This window comes from Myotis lucifugus, unplaced genomic scaffold (genome assembly GCF_000147115.1).
Source record: "Myotis lucifugus unplaced genomic scaffold, Myoluc2.0 scaffold_73, whole genome shotgun sequence".
Taxonomy (NCBI): domain Eukaryota; kingdom Metazoa; phylum Chordata; class Mammalia; order Chiroptera; family Vespertilionidae; genus Myotis; species Myotis lucifugus.
The window spans coordinates 204004-218823 of record NW_005871121.1 but is presented as its reverse complement, the minus strand read 5'-3'; the positions used below and the strand labels follow the sequence as shown (position 1 = coordinate 218823).

The following is a 14820-nucleotide window of genomic DNA, read 5'->3' as shown; positions in this document are numbered from 1 at the left end:
GCCTAAAAGAAAGTTTCAAAATGGAAATTGGGTGCTTAGCTTTGTCAGACCATTCAAAAGGTCAAAAATAATGAAATCTGAGAAGAAATTATTAAAATGGCAATTAAGAGGTCTTGGGTGACCTTTGACGTGGCAGTTGCATTGGAATATCAAGGGCAGCGACCGGCGCAGTGGATGGAGACGTGAGAGGGAGGTGGGCAGAATACTCGGAATAAAGAGGAAAAGGTCAGCTGGGCGGGATGTGAAGTCAAAGCAAGGTTTCTAGGCTATTTGTCAAAAGGGGTAGACGCTGGTGGAAGAGGAAATTGGTGGGGTGATAATAGGAGTTCTCTATCTCATCACTGATGGAAATAGGTGCCCGAGGAAGCAAAAGAGGGTGTCATCTAGAGCCAGGTGAGCGGTAGAGGGGAAGTAGGTATGGATGCCAGCATTAAGTGCTTTTCAAAGGCAGACTGTGGGTCTCCATAGAAACCCACGGCGGTTCAGATAAAGAAGCCTGAGAGTGGAGTCGGCAGTGCCGCATGCACCAGTCCCCAGAGTGGGCCTTGGGGTCGGGGAGACACACGGGCCTGCAGAGGGGAAACTGGCATTCCAACCTCACATGACTGAGCACGCTTGGTCTTTCAGACCAGGTCAGAGATTTGATAACCTCATGCAGTTACTCCATAGGTCACACACACTGATTTCTCCTCACAAAAACAGCCAACCATCTTGTCACCCTCGCTCAGTCCCTACAGGGCCCGGGACAGCCGGAAGCTCTGGGAGAATGCCCTGCAGCTGACCCCCTGGCTTAAGCTGCGGGGCTGGCTAAGAATGCTGTCGGGGCGCACATGATGGAAAGCCATCTCACTGCTCTTCCCCACGTCAGCCGGGGAACATGAGGGGGCCCTGGGCAGGTGTGCTCCACGTTCAGAAGGGAGTCCAGAAACCCTGTGGGAAAGGACGCCAACAGTGGTGCCCTGGACAGGGGCTGGGGCAGAATGAGGGCCCTGACTCAGCCACGTGCCCTGCAGGAACCTCAGGGGGGAGAGGGTTCATCTCCCTCCAGCCCCAGCTTTTCCTGGGGAGACGAGCAGTCTGCTTCCTTATTGTCTGCACCAAAGGAACAGATTGCGTCACTTTGTAAACTGTGTTACCGCTTGCAAAGGCCGGAGTCAGCAGGTTTGCATTTCCCGGCAGGCTCAGGATGCTGATGCCTTGGCTGCCTCTCTGCCTCAGGCAGGACCAGAAGCTGGCCGCCCGTCATCCACTCCTCATCCCCGAGGGGAGGCGTTCAAGGAGAAGCCCTGAGCCACCTGGCCACTCCCCAGGCCTTCCCTCAAGTTCCCGGGCTTCTCCGCTCCTCTTGCCACTGCCAACCTGGGCCTGGTTTCCAGACGTTCCTAGGGCTTTGGCTGGGCCAGCACACGGATGTCAGAAAAGAGGTTTCCTGGAGAACGATCACCTGTGTGGGTTGGACCTACGAGTCGTCTGGTCCGGAGGTGCTGCGGGATTAGAAGCAGAGGCGCTGGTGGGGACTGGCGCCCGCTGCCCAGGGGCTCGGGGAAGATTGCCCTGTGCTGCCGCTTCTCCCCTGCCCGCTCCCCACAGCCAGCTGCTGCCTGTGGGGCCCGGGAGGCATTCCACAGGCACTTATTAATTGCTTTGTGTTGATGTTCATTGACTCTGAAAGACGTTGGTGTGCCTGCACGTGCCAGGAGTGCAGGGCTCGCGTTGGCTGTGTTAAGCTGCTACTTTATTAAGGTGAGGTGTCTCCTCAAGTTTGCAGCTCCACTGTGGCAGCACGTTATAGCTGCATGCAGCATCGGGGGCCGGGAGAGGGAGGGTGGGGCCGGCTCCCTGCTGTGGCTGCCGCTTTGTGGCAGGAGGGGAGTGTGGGTAGCACCCTGGTTGCTCTGGATTGCTACTCACCATCTTGCAGAAAGCTCTGGGTGGGAGGCTTGGGTTGGGAAAAGGCTGGAGTGCCTTTTTACTCTCCATTTCCCACCCTCCCCCTGCAAGGTCTCCTTGGCAATTGCCATGTGGGGCACTCCCACTTGCCCTTCTCTCAGCTCCAGTCATGCTGGCATACACCAGCACCCACACCCCAACCTTAGAAAATTCTGAGCAGAGAGAGCCTCGAAAACCCATTGACACAGGAAGAAACTGAGCCGGGAAAGCAAGTGACCCTCAGCCCAGAAAGGGCAGAGCTGGTACCTAGATCACGGTTCTGGTCCAAGGCTTTTTCTTTGCTCCTTGATGCCTTCTCTCCAGTCAAGCTTCATTTCTACCTTGTTCTCAGTTCCAGGCTTCCTGCTATTCTGATGCTGATGGCTTTGGGGGTATTTAAAGCCAGACTATGCAGGACATCATGTGAAAAGGATGAAGGCTTCCATTTAGGAACCCTGTCATGGGGCCCCTAGCATCACCTCCCCAGATGTAGTGAGTGCTCCTGCTCTGCCCCCTAGAGCAGCGGTCGCCAACTGGTGGTCCATGGACCACTGGTGGTCCGTGAGGTCCGAAAGGTTGGCGACCGCTGTCCTAGAGGATCTTACGGCTAGCAACCCTTCTCCCCCACAGGAAGTCTTCATTTTCAGATGCCTCAGGGCAGGGGTGTCCTGAGCTGCTGCTCCTGCCTACGCACCTGGCATTGCCTGTCCTGCCTGCGGCAGCCCACCTCCCTTGAGGCAGCAGCATTCCCCGCAGCTGTTTTCCAGGCATTCCACAGCCTCTCAAGCGATGAGGCTGGCGTGGGCTGTTGCTGGGTAATTTCCTGTGCTGCCTCACGCACTGTGCACAGAGGCAAGGCCAGTGCACTTAGGGATCTACCTCTCCAGCCTCCTGGCACAGAAAATAGGGAAGGTGGGTACACATGTGTGGGGTCTCCCACCCTCCCCCATTGCCAGGAAGTTCCCTCTGTGTTATGCCTCCTTTGGCTACCCTGAGTCACCACATGGAGCATGTCCCCCACCTCACCATGACTCCAAGAAGACTACCTGTGACTTTCAGCTTTGTCCCAGACTTACAGCCACTAGGTCTGGAGGCTCCTGGAGCAGGAGAGGAAAAAACAACTAAATGATCCCCATGATCCCCAAGGGCAGTCAGAATTTCCTTTGTGGTCTTTATAGCTGAACTCTTAAGTAAATTCCCTCTCTCCCTCTCCCCCTCTCTCCCTCTCCCCTCCCCCTTTTCCATTCCATTCTCCCTTCAACTCGTTCTCTCCCTTCTCCCTCTCCCTCTCCCTCTCTCTTACAACCTGAAAGCTGACTACCTAGGCAGGGAGGACCAGCTGAGAGAGGCTCGTAGGCTCTATAAGAGCATAGCCTCTGCCTGGCTTTTACTTCTCTTCCTTCCTGCACACCTCTCAGTAAACCCCAGCACCTTTCTGGCCTGCATGCACCCCAGGCAGAGCATGTGCCTCACTGCTTAGAGCAGAATGGCTTAGTCCCCACTGTCTGTCTCATCGAAGTTCCTGAGTTGAGAAGCTGGACAGAATCTAGACAAGAGAAAGGAGGGGAACAGGCCCAACTGGTGTGGCTCAGTGGTTGAGCATCAACCTATGAACCAGGAGATCATGGTTTGATTCCCAGTCAGGACACTTGCCTGAGTTGCAGCTCGATCCCAGTGTAGGGCGTGCAGGAGGCAGCCAATCGATTCTCTCTCATTGATGTTTCTATCACTCTCTCCCTCTCCCTTCTTCTCTGAAATCAATAAAAAATATTTTTTTAAAAGGAGGAGAATGGTGTGGGAGGAATGGGAGACTAAATATATTTTTCTGCAGGCCCAGGGCACTGCAGCTGCTGAGAAGGGGACTGTGGGAAACAACAAATTCATGGCCACCACCGCCTTCCCTCCCTCATGTGCTCCCAGCCACGGAGAGCTAGCGGCTGTCCAGTTCTCCTCTTTCCTCCTCCCCCTCACCCCTTCCTCACCCACCAGCAGCTCGGCTGGGTGGGCACTGAGGTGTGTATGTTGCCGGGCTTGGGAGCTCTTCCTCAGTAATTAAGAGACATGCAAATTAACAGCCTGTGCCGTTTGTATTAATTTGGTAAATAAGCCAGAACAATTTCATTAGTGGCACATTAATGTGCTTGGGAGCAGGAGGACGTGTCCCATTGTGAGGCAGCAGGACCCGCTGGCTGCCCCGGCCCACAGACAGGCTGGGTCCGTTGTGTGCAGCTGGGCATGGCCGGCTGGGTGACAGCCCCCGCTTTTGTCCCTGTAGTGGAGAAAGACCCCCTCGGCTAAGCAGAAAGGCATCTGTCACACAGTGGCTCTTCCCATCAACCCCCACTCGCCTTACCTCCCACTCTGTATTTTGCATGGGGTCCCCAAGGTGTAAGAACCCCAGAGCTTTTCGGGGTGGGGGAGAACACAGGGGTCTAGCTCAGCCAAGCAGGGTTGCTGCTGATGTAACCACTGAGGCTGCTGGCAGCTGGCAGCAGTTGAAGGGAGATGAAGCAGTTTACAGGAGCTTCTCTAATGCACAGGGCCCGCTCTTCTTTTTACAGTAAGGAAGCAGGCTAGAGGAGGTCATGTGACTTGCCCAAAACTTCACGGCTAGAGTTAGGATTTGAACCCAAGTCTGTCTGACTCCCAGGATCTATGCTTTTCCTGCAAGCTCTTGGCCCAGTCAGTCCACACCCCCGCACCTCCTGCACCAGCTCTGTGTTTTCCTAGCTCTCAGCTTCAGCATGAGCATTGAAGAGAAGACCCACCACCTGTCCCTTGCTGACATGCTATGTCCCTGTATACACTTAACTCTGGTACCCTCAGGCCAGAGCCCACACATGTACACACCAAATGCCCACACGAATATGAAGTCCTCTGGCGGCCCATGGTCGTCACCCAAGGCCTGAGCTCCCGATGGTACGTGCCATTGTAGGGGCCGCCCAAGAACATAAAAAATGTGAGTCTCTAAATTGAATGGAGTAGAGCTTGTACAGCCATGGACCCAAATTTTTGGCCGTCCAGGCTGGGGCATGTCCAGAAAGATAGGCACAAGTGCAGGACTTGGCCAGAGAGGCCGGAAGCCAAGAGACTGGGAGCAGCGGGACCACTGCCCAGCCCTGTCTCTTCGCTGAGGCCAGCCCACCTATCCTGAGTGCCTTTGCTTGACTGAGAAAAGACCATGGTTGTAGCAGCTGTAATAAAGGGGAAGCAGAGACTCAGGCGACAGCTTTATCTCCCTCTGTAACCCAAGATGGATTCAGTGGCAGCGTAGTGCCCAAGGCTAGAGATTTCTTTCTCTGCGGCCCACCGGGCCCAGGGACCTGTCAAGACCAAGTTAGTGCATCGATTGCAGGGTGAGCGGCGCTGTCAGTGCTCGTCCGCCAGAGAGCCCGCTGCTCCGCGGCAGCATTGGCCCCCGGTGTGGCTGCTAGTTGCTTGGTTCTCCCTCTGATGTGAGCCCTTGAGAGGCCAGCCTCTGGTTTGTGGCCTCAGAGAGAGAGGTGTGAACTTGGGACTGCCACGTGGAGTGAGGTCTCAGTGTGGGCACTTGTAGGAATAGAGGGAAGCTACCTGCCCGGTTGCCTCTGCCACCCATCTCTGCGGTTCTTGCATTCATTTCCAGCAATCCAACGCCAAGAGGAGTGAGGCGGGTGGCCATCAAGCTTCTTGTCACAATCACCCTGGCCCACCACAAGCTACTCGAGCCTGGAGGGAGGCCATGTGCTCATGCAGAGCAGCCATCCTGAGTTTTAGGGAAAGGACACTTGGCTCCTAACACAGTGGAAGGCAAGAGGTCAAACCTGGGAACTCTACCAGTTTCGCTGCTTTTGGCTGGGCATAAGGAGGTATCTCATGAGCCCCCAAATACAAGGAGGGCAGTGGTTTAGTGGTGGAAGCCAGCCTACACACACACCGGACTCTACCTGTTATCTCATGAGTTCCTAAACACAAGGCACGCAGCCTCTCTTGTCTTCCTTCTGCCTCCCAAAATTCTTCTGGGACCTGCTGCTTCTTGGCCTTGGCATGTTCGATAAAGCTTGCCACATTAAGAAGGATAAGAGATGGTTTTTCCATGTATTTTTTTAAACAGCGTTGGCATACAATATTATATTAGTTTCAGGTATACACATAGTAATTCAACATTTATATAGCTTATGAAATGACCACAGTAAGTCTGGTAACCATCTGTCATCGTACAAAGTTATTACTGTATTTTGTTGTTGTTAATCCTCACGCAAGGATATTTTTTCCATTGATTTTGAGAGAGTGGAAGGCAGGGAGGGAAGGAGGAAGAGAGAAAGAGAAACATTGATGTGAGAGAGACACATCAATTGATTGCCTCCCACATGCACGAATCAAACCTACAACCTGCCCTTGACCGGTAATTGAACCCACCACTCTTCAGTGTATAGGCCAGTGCTCTAACCATGTAGCAACACCGGTCACAGCAAAGTTATTACAGTATTATTGACTGTATTCTTTATGTTGTACATTACATTCCTGTGATGTTTACAACTGGAAATTTGTGCCTCTTGATTTCTCATTTTTCCCATCCCTGTTTTAGTCTGGCAGCCTCTTCCTCTGCCTTTGGTCCTCTTACTGTAGGGGCGCCCAGTGGCCCCGCAGCAGAGCTTCCCTGGGGCTCAGTGTCCTGGGCATTTGCAGGGTGGCAAAAGGCCCTGCTGGTGAGCTCTTAAGGCACCTGTTTTTATCAAAGCACCATGTTGCCCACCTGCCCTTTTCCCCAACAAGTGCAGGTCCCCCAGTACGTTAATTGCCAGAATTAGACAGGAGGAACATATTTTGACATCTGCGGGTATTAGATGCTGGTTCTCCCTGCTTCAGCCCCTCAGCAGGGTGGTGCAGGTGCTGGGTCGTCCCACCCTGGCTCTACCAGTGAGGTGCAAGGCCCCATGGTGTTGATCGTGGAGGGAGCTGGCATTACCTGGTGGGAAGCGAGGAGGGGGGTGGGTGAGAGGTGTGACTGGAGGAAGAGTGTTCCTGAAACAGGGCTATACAAGAGGGAAGGAGGTGCTCTCAGCTCTACCCCTTACTAGCTGCACTTCCCTTCTCTGTGCCTCCTTTTCCCACCTACAATATCACCTTGGGTTTGGATCTATACGTACAGCACCTTTTTCTGTAGCTTTGATAAACTCTGCACACCCTCTTCTGTACCACATCTCAATGTGGGGCACTGTTGAACTTGCATTTACCCTTGAAGGGTGACCTGTGGACCTCAAGCAGGAAGAGGGTGTCCAAGAAGGGGAAAAGGCCAGGGTCCTTCCTCCCTGGCCCTGCCCCCTCTTTTTCTTCCACTGCCCTCTGCACATCCGTGCCATCTCGTCTCCTTCATCTACTCCGAAGGAGTCGTGTCCGCTGCCATCTCTCCCTGCTGAGGCAGAACCCACCAGGCAGGCGGCTGCTCCCCGCCTTTGCCCCTCCAACCCTCTGCCCTAGGCTGCTGCCACGGGCTCTGGCCCAGGCTTCAGAGAATTCTCAGGTGTTTAGACATTCATTTTATTGCTTAATCGAGCTTGAAGCCATTTAAATTAATACAAGTTTTTACATTTGGCAGCAAAGGCTTTTCCAGTCCCCTTTAAGCAGGGGAAGAAAATCAAAGAAGGAATATTTCCTGGGCCATTGCCTCCTTGAGGTGGGAGCAGATCCGCCACCACTATGGCCACGACAGTGAGGCCACTGTCTCGCAGGAGCAGAGGCAGTTCTGGCTCTGGGGTCCTGGGTCTTACAGGGACCGGGGGGCTTAAGAGGCCTGAAGCCTTGTGGGGATCTCTGGGGGTTCTGAAGCTCAGTGCCAGCACACAGCTCGAGGTCTGGGCTTATGGCAATTGCTCTTCCTTGGGGAGAACCTTCTGCTGGGGTTGGCCCATAACTTTTCCTCGGTGTGGTGCACTTCCTGCCCACTTGTCCCATCCTTCCTGTCCTCGCCCGACTCTCATGCAGCCAGTTTTTTTTACCTTTGTTAAATTAAGCATTAATTCATTCAGCTCTTCCAGAAAGAACACAGGCTCCCCTCTCCCCAGGGATTGCCCTGCTCCCAGAGTCTGCCTCTCTTCCTAGCAGAGCTGGGGGAGGGAAGAGAAGAGTGGCGTGTGCCCAGAGCTGGCTGCTTCTGATCTCACTCCTGACCCCCAGCTACACACACACACACACACACACACACACACACACACACACACACACTGGCGTTTACCCTATTAGCTCTCTGTCAAAGGAAGGGGAATTTTGAAGTTGCTTTGTCAGTGATGTATTTTGAAGTTGCTTTGTCAGTGATGTATCTATCAAGGATGATTCTGGGGGGTGAGAGGCTAAAAAGCATAGAGCCAACTGGGCGACAGCACAGGGGCTCTCACAAGCTCCTGCTTTTCTGCTCAGCACATCCTCTCCCTCTTCTAGTTTCAGCCGCTCCTATCACGTGCAATGAACCTGGTGGCGGCTGCCCAGGGCCTGAGCACTGGGCCTCGGCGCCGCTCTCCCCTCTGCACACTCAGGGCCACTCCCTGCACACTGACTCTGTACCCCCTTCCTCTGTGCCCCAGGTGGAGGTGGAGGTGGAGAGCATGGACAAGGCCGGCAACTTCATCGGCTGGCTGCACATCGACGGCGCCAACCTGTCCGTCTTGCTGGTGGAGCACGCACTCTCCAAGGTCCACTTCACTGCGGAGCGCAGCTCCTACTACAAATCCCTGCTGTCTGCCGAGGAGGCCGCCAAGCAGAAGAAGGAGAAGGTATGGTGTGGGAGTGGGCGGGGGGAGGGGTGCCCCTTGGCCCTGGCTCATACTTTCTCTCACCACCATTAACACCATTGCCTTCCTACAACAGACAGAAGTGGTTCTGTCGTTCCCCAACTGAGTCACCCCGGTTGGTCTCAGACCCCATATCAGGAACCACATAAGAACCAAGGGCAAGGCGTCTCCGCCATGAGCCTGTTGCAGACCTGCTCAAGGGATCAGGGAGGTGACTTGGATCAATGCGAGAAACGACTGAGGGGAGCCCCTGGAGCAGGAGATGGGCGTCCACTGAGGGGAGCCCCTGGAGCAGGAGATGGGCGTCCACTGAGGGGAGCCCCTGGAGCAGGAGATGGGCGTCCACTGAGGGGAGCCCCTGGAGCAGGAGATGGGTGTCTGCTCCTGCTCCTTCCCCATTCCTAGCCCTTCCCACAGCCCACATCCCAATTCCCTTCACATTGCCCTGCAGGGAAGCCCATTTTGGAAGCAGCCCCAAGAGATGTATAAAGCTGTTAGGACAGCAGATTTACAGCCCCTCCGTCTCTGCAGACAGTGCATAGAAGTGGGGGGCGGGGGGGGTTGGAAAGCAGCTTTAGGAAACAAATGGACGATTAAGCAACCCAGTGGGTTTAGTGGTGGGAGCTGGGCTTAGCAACACCTCCACCCCCCACCCCCCACCCCCCCGCCTATTGCCACTCACAGCCCAGCCCTGCTAATGGGATAAATCAGCCGGCCACCAATGTGTCAGAGCTTCCCTGAGCTTGAGGAGGATTTCATGGGACAGCCATGCTGAGCCATAAATTTGTTCCAAGAATAAACGTTGCCTTCCCCATGGGGCCACCATCTGGCTTGCAAGTCGCCTCCCAGAGCCAAGGCCCAGTCACCGGCCAAAAGGAATGGGGGGCTTAGGGGCCCCATAGGCCCCTCATTCTCCTCCAGCCTGGAGCAGCCATCTCCTCAGTCAGTCCCTTCCTACCTTTCTTCCAAGAGCACACATCACTTCTCGCAGGGACTGAGCCTTGGGCCACCCTCCTGGATCTCTCTCTTTGCTTCCATCTCTGGGGACTGGGTGGGGGAGGGGGGTGGAATGTCGCCCAAGAAGCTAGGACAAATGAAAGGGACTGTGTACACCTTGGGGGAGTGGGCCACCAGAAGGCCTCTAGGAGGTCTCCACCCTCCTCATCCCGGTTCCACTCACAGAAACCCTGTCTTCCTAGAGGGATGGGGAGCAGGCAGCCTCCGCTCCTACAGCTAAGTGCTCCCTCTTGGGTTTCCCATTTATGACAGCTCAGCCTAAGGCTGCCACCCCCGTGTCCTCTGCCTGCTGCAGGGAGTGGAGGAGATTGGTGCTGGGCTTGTGTACAAAGGGCTGAACCTTCACTGAAGAGTTAGCCCCTGCGGGGTCAGCATGGCAAGCACCAGCCTCTGGGGCCCAGATTCTGAAAGCGTCTTTGCTCCCCGGCTACTCAGCACACGGGCCTAGGAGCTACCTCTTCCGATCTAAGCAGCCCTCTAAGTGTAGAGGCCCCAGAGGGACCCAGGAGAGGACAGAGCAGGGACTCTGGCCTGAGATGGAGAGGTGAGTCCCTTGCCAGGCGCATCGCTATGCGCTACACATGGCTTTGCCTGAAAGAGCCCGTCATCTTGGCACTGGTGCCACAGGATGATGCTGAGGAGTAATTACCAGTGATTCATTACTTACGTACGCAGGCTGCATGTTTTTATTCTGTCTAATTAAAATGCAGTGCACCACTCTCAGAGCGGGGCCTGCCTTCCTCCTGGGCCCTTCTCCTGCTCATCTCTTTCTCTTCAAGACTCCTGGGAACCTAGCGGGGCTTGCCTCTCCCTGGCGGCTGGTTCCCAGGAGCAGCGTGGGCAGAGCTTTGCAGCAGCCTTCAGGGTTGGCAGGGCTCAGATGCCTGCGTATCTGAGGTGTCCCCAGGATCCCCAGTCTTCTCCACTTGTGACCCCGTGGTGACTGCCTTGGCTGTTGAGAGACAGGCACCTGGGGTTCAGAGATCATGGCGGTAGCTGTGAGCTAACTGAGGAAAGAAAGTACTGAAAGGTTGTGTGAGACCAGGAGCATGCGGAAGTCTTCAGCGAGTGTGTTATGTATGTGTGCATCGTGAGTAGGTCTGTCTGGCTGCTGCTTTCCCAGCCACAGAACTTAGCTGCCTCTCTGCCAGGCCTCATTCCTCCTCCGTGTGCACTTCGGACTTCTCTCCTAATAACGAGGCTGGCCCGGCCTCCCCTTCCTCTGCAGGAGGCTGATGCAGGATTTCCTCCTCCTCCTCCAGGGATTCTGGGCAGGTCTGAGGACCAAGGAGGTAGCCGCCAATGGCAGCTGCATAGACTACTCCCTTTCTCCCACCACTTGTGCCCTGGCAGGACCCTGGACAGGGTTGTTTGGCCATTGATTGACTTTTATTAAGCTTTGCTTCCCTACCGAGGGCTTGAAGGCCTCCACCACACTGGCCCCGTGCCAGCTCCCCAGCCTCCTAAGCAGCAATACTCAGTGGGATTTAGAAAGGAAAGGCTCCAGCCAGTGGCACGTCAGTCCATATTGCCCTTCTCCTGCCGGGAAGAGGACCTGGGGCTCCCAGGGGAGGAAGTGCAGGGAGGGGGCTCCAGGAGCAGTGAGGACAGGAGGAGAGACAGCCTCCGCTCCCGGGCTGGCCTTGCCTGTGCCTGGCCAAGGGGGCTGCTTCCCTAGGGCGCCACAGCCACAGGACAATTAGGAGCCCCAGAATGTAGAGGGGACTTAAGCAGACGGAACTGGTACGACAGAGCAGGTGAGGACGAGGGAGGTGCTGCTCTTGCCCCTTTTCCATCTGGGTCTGTAGCCAGGGCCCTGGGGGAGTCGCAGAGGGGCCCTGTCTCAGGACAGCTCCATCCTGGCCCCAGCCGTAGCATGAGAGCTGCCCAGGCCTGACTCCGGCTTGTCTCTACCAAAGGCCAAGAGCATTCACAGCTCCCAGACCTTCATCCCACCCAGCATTTTGGCCCTGAGGTCCCTCCCCAGCTCTTCCTTCTGCTACAAACCTGGGGCCTAGCCTTATGGCACTGATTGTGTGTCTGTGTGCACAGTTACTGTTCCTGCCGGAAGGGGTCTTTGGGTTTTTCTTGTCAGGGATCTGAGCTATCAGAGGGCTCGGGGTGGTTGTGGGAAAATGGCACATGTCTGGCAGGTGTCTCGCCACTGTGCCTGTCCCTGCCCTGCCCCAGTTCTACAGAAGGGCAACGTAAGACAATATGAGCAAAATGAACCCATGTTTAAGGGTGGGGACATGGGCAGCCAAGCCTGTCCCAGCTGACTGACTCCGTCCCACCAAGAAGCTTCCCTCCCAGCCAGGCTGCATTTACCAGCCTGCCGAGGGCCACTGGCAGCCAAGCCCCAGGGAATGGCTGGTTACCTCCATTCCCCAAGGAAAAGAGGGAACCTTCAGGGCTCTACTATTCAGAGGGCGAACCCAGCCTCACTTAGAAATGGGGTTCCTCTAGCTGAGGTGCAACTCTCCCTCTTCTATCCTTTGGCGACTGCATGCTGCTGGTGTCTTCTCACCTCACGAGGCAGCATGTGCACCCCACTGCTCCCTTCCTGTGGCCCAGTGAGCTGTGGGGCCTGTCATAGGACCGATGGCCCCTTTATTGCCCTCCATGTGGGAGCAAGGGGGCTGAGAGCCTCCTCAGGCTTTGGTTTGTATCACCATGCCCGCCAGCTGCTGCCCCCTGAGCCTGCCCTCCAGCTGCTGCCCGGAGCCTGCAGGAAGAAACTCCCTCTCCCAGGAGGAAACCGGATGCTGTCGCCTAAGGCTCTTTGACTTGAGTCATTAGCAGTTTCTGCTCTCACCTTGTCAGTCTGTTCCCAATTCATCAACTACTGTGGAACCTCCTTCCCCCACAGCTGAGGGAAGCAGGGTGGAGTTCGGGTGGGAGCCCAGAACTTCTCCCAGGCTCGGGCCCACTCCAAGCCCATCTTGTCTCTCTGAGGCAGTGAGAGCCCCATGATGCTCAGAGCTGCAGGGATCTCAGGGGAGCCTGGAGGCCGATGGGCGTGGCTGGCTAAGCAGTCACTTCCCTGAGTGAGGGGGCAGAAGGAAAGGCTCCGCCTCGGCAGGTTGCAGGCCTCGGAACCAGAAGGAATAGGGGCTATGTTGTCGTCGTCGTCGTCCCCCCCCCCCCGCCCCACCCCAGTGCTCTCAGTGTCTGAGCCCCAGCAGGACGCAGCCCCTGGAACTGGAGGAATTGGGGCTGCTCCCCCTCCCCCCAGTGCTCTCAGTGGTCCCAGCCAAGGCCTCTGATTGGAGAGACTCTTTCATAGGAAAGTGCATAGAGAACCCTTTCATAGGGCAGGGGGCCTGGACAGGTTAGGCCCCGAGTCCCTGACCTGACTGAATAGTTCTGCTCCCTCTTCTCCTGTGGTGGCCAGGCCCGGGGCCAGTGAAGCAGGGGTGTTTAGGTGCTTATGATGAGGGAGGTGGCCGAGCTGGTAGGACAGGTGTTGGAGGAAAGTGAGAGGGGCCGGGAGCTGTTTGGGGTAGAGCCCAGCCCTGGACCAGGGACCCATGAGCTCAACCTCAGAAGGTGGAGGGCACTCTGTATGGGAGGCAGAGGTTTGGACTGGATGCAGGAGACGACTCTCCCATCTCCCTCAGCCACTCCCTGGTGAAACATGGGATTTGGGGTAGACTTCTCGTGGGTTTCTGTCCGACGAAGATGAAGAATAAATTCATGGACTAACAGATTTCTTTAATAAAAATGTAGACGTTTATTGGAAGTATATACAAACTCCATCTGGGCAGAGGTGTCTCCTGGGGAGGGGCCCCGAAATGGGAAAAGCCTGCTCTCTCTCTAATGGGAAAATTCCTGCTGGTGTCCCTTTGTCTCCGGTTTATGTGTGCTGCAGTTCTTTGTTTGAGCCGGACCCTTTCTAATTGGACCTTTCATTAGTTTAGGACCCCCATGCTCTCCTCACTGGTTATTTTGTTACATATATCAGTTTCAAAGGCCAAAGCCCATGTGGTGAAGCCTCTTTCTCTCCCCCTTATCTTGCAACATTCCTCCATTCTCTGAAAATGTGTTTCCTTCTTTCCATTATCCTGTGACTTTTCTTTATCCTCTGTGAATGTATGTGTGTCCCCTACCCCCTCACACCCCCCTTCCCCACCTGTTATCCTGTGGCCTTTTTCTATCCTTTGTACAAGTAACATAAGCACTTTGGTGTCTCCAAACTGCTCAGGTCAGGGCTGCTTTTGATCTACCTTATAATTGCTTTAATTGCTCAGGCCAGAGATACCTCTATCCTTCACATATGCATTCCTCCCCCGTGGGCCCTCTTTATTCCCTAAACCTGCCTAATTCTGTCCTTAGAATTCCTTTCACTGGCAGCCACTCCTTCCCCCACCCTGGGCTTGGATAGTTCCTGTTGCTCGTGCCAGGCCTCTAGTGGGAGGACACACACTTGTGCCACATTAAAGGCTGGAGCCTGGCCTCGGTGGCTGTGACCCAAGGGGCTCAGTGAGTCCGGCGTTCCTGTCCTCAGCTGCTTCCTGGTGCCACCCAGGAGTCCGCATGTCAGCGGGTGGTCGCGGGTCAGACTGCCTCACCTTCCCAGGGAAGCAAAGGAGATTCAGAGAAGGCCCCTCTGACCAAAGTTAGACGACACAATGAAGGCCACTGCTCAGTGCTGCCTGCTGTCTCCAGAGGCCCAGTCAAAGCCAAAAGCCTCTGGAAGTGCCCTGAGCCAGCCTACCTGTGTTCAAGTCCTGGTTCTGCTCCTAACACTTGGAGTGCGGGAAACGAGTTAAGTCGGCTCGCGTGAATTGCGCGTACTCCGCGGGAGCCGTCTTTAACTCGGTTCATATAGATTTGCGGTGGAGTGCGGGAAACGTGTAAACTCGGGCCGATTGTAACTGCGTATTACCAAATATTTGTTTGTAATCCACCCTTTTGGTGGATGGAACAAAACCAAAAGACAGAGCCATCTTATATTTTGGCGGGAAATTCACCCGCACTCCAAGTGCTAACAAGCCCGTGTGCCTCAGTTTCCTCTATAAAGTGGGTCGAGTTCATCTCCACTCAAAGGGTGGTTGAGAGGATTAAATGAGTTCATACTTGGAGAATGTTTAGAATGGCTCCTGGC

General features: G+C 55.2%; 1 protein-coding gene across 1 annotated transcript in view; it reads left to right on the top strand.

Annotated features, from left to right (window-relative positions):
- SND1 (staphylococcal nuclease and tudor domain containing 1) overlaps nt 1-14820 on the top strand; it is a 439366-nt gene that overhangs the window by 412855 nt on the left and 11691 nt on the right. Inside the window, exon 17 of the mRNA XM_006090488.3 lies at nt 8490-8678. Coding sequence (XP_006090550.1) covers nt 8490-8678 — 189 coding nt within the window. The remainder of the gene's footprint in view (nt 1-8489; nt 8679-14820) is intronic.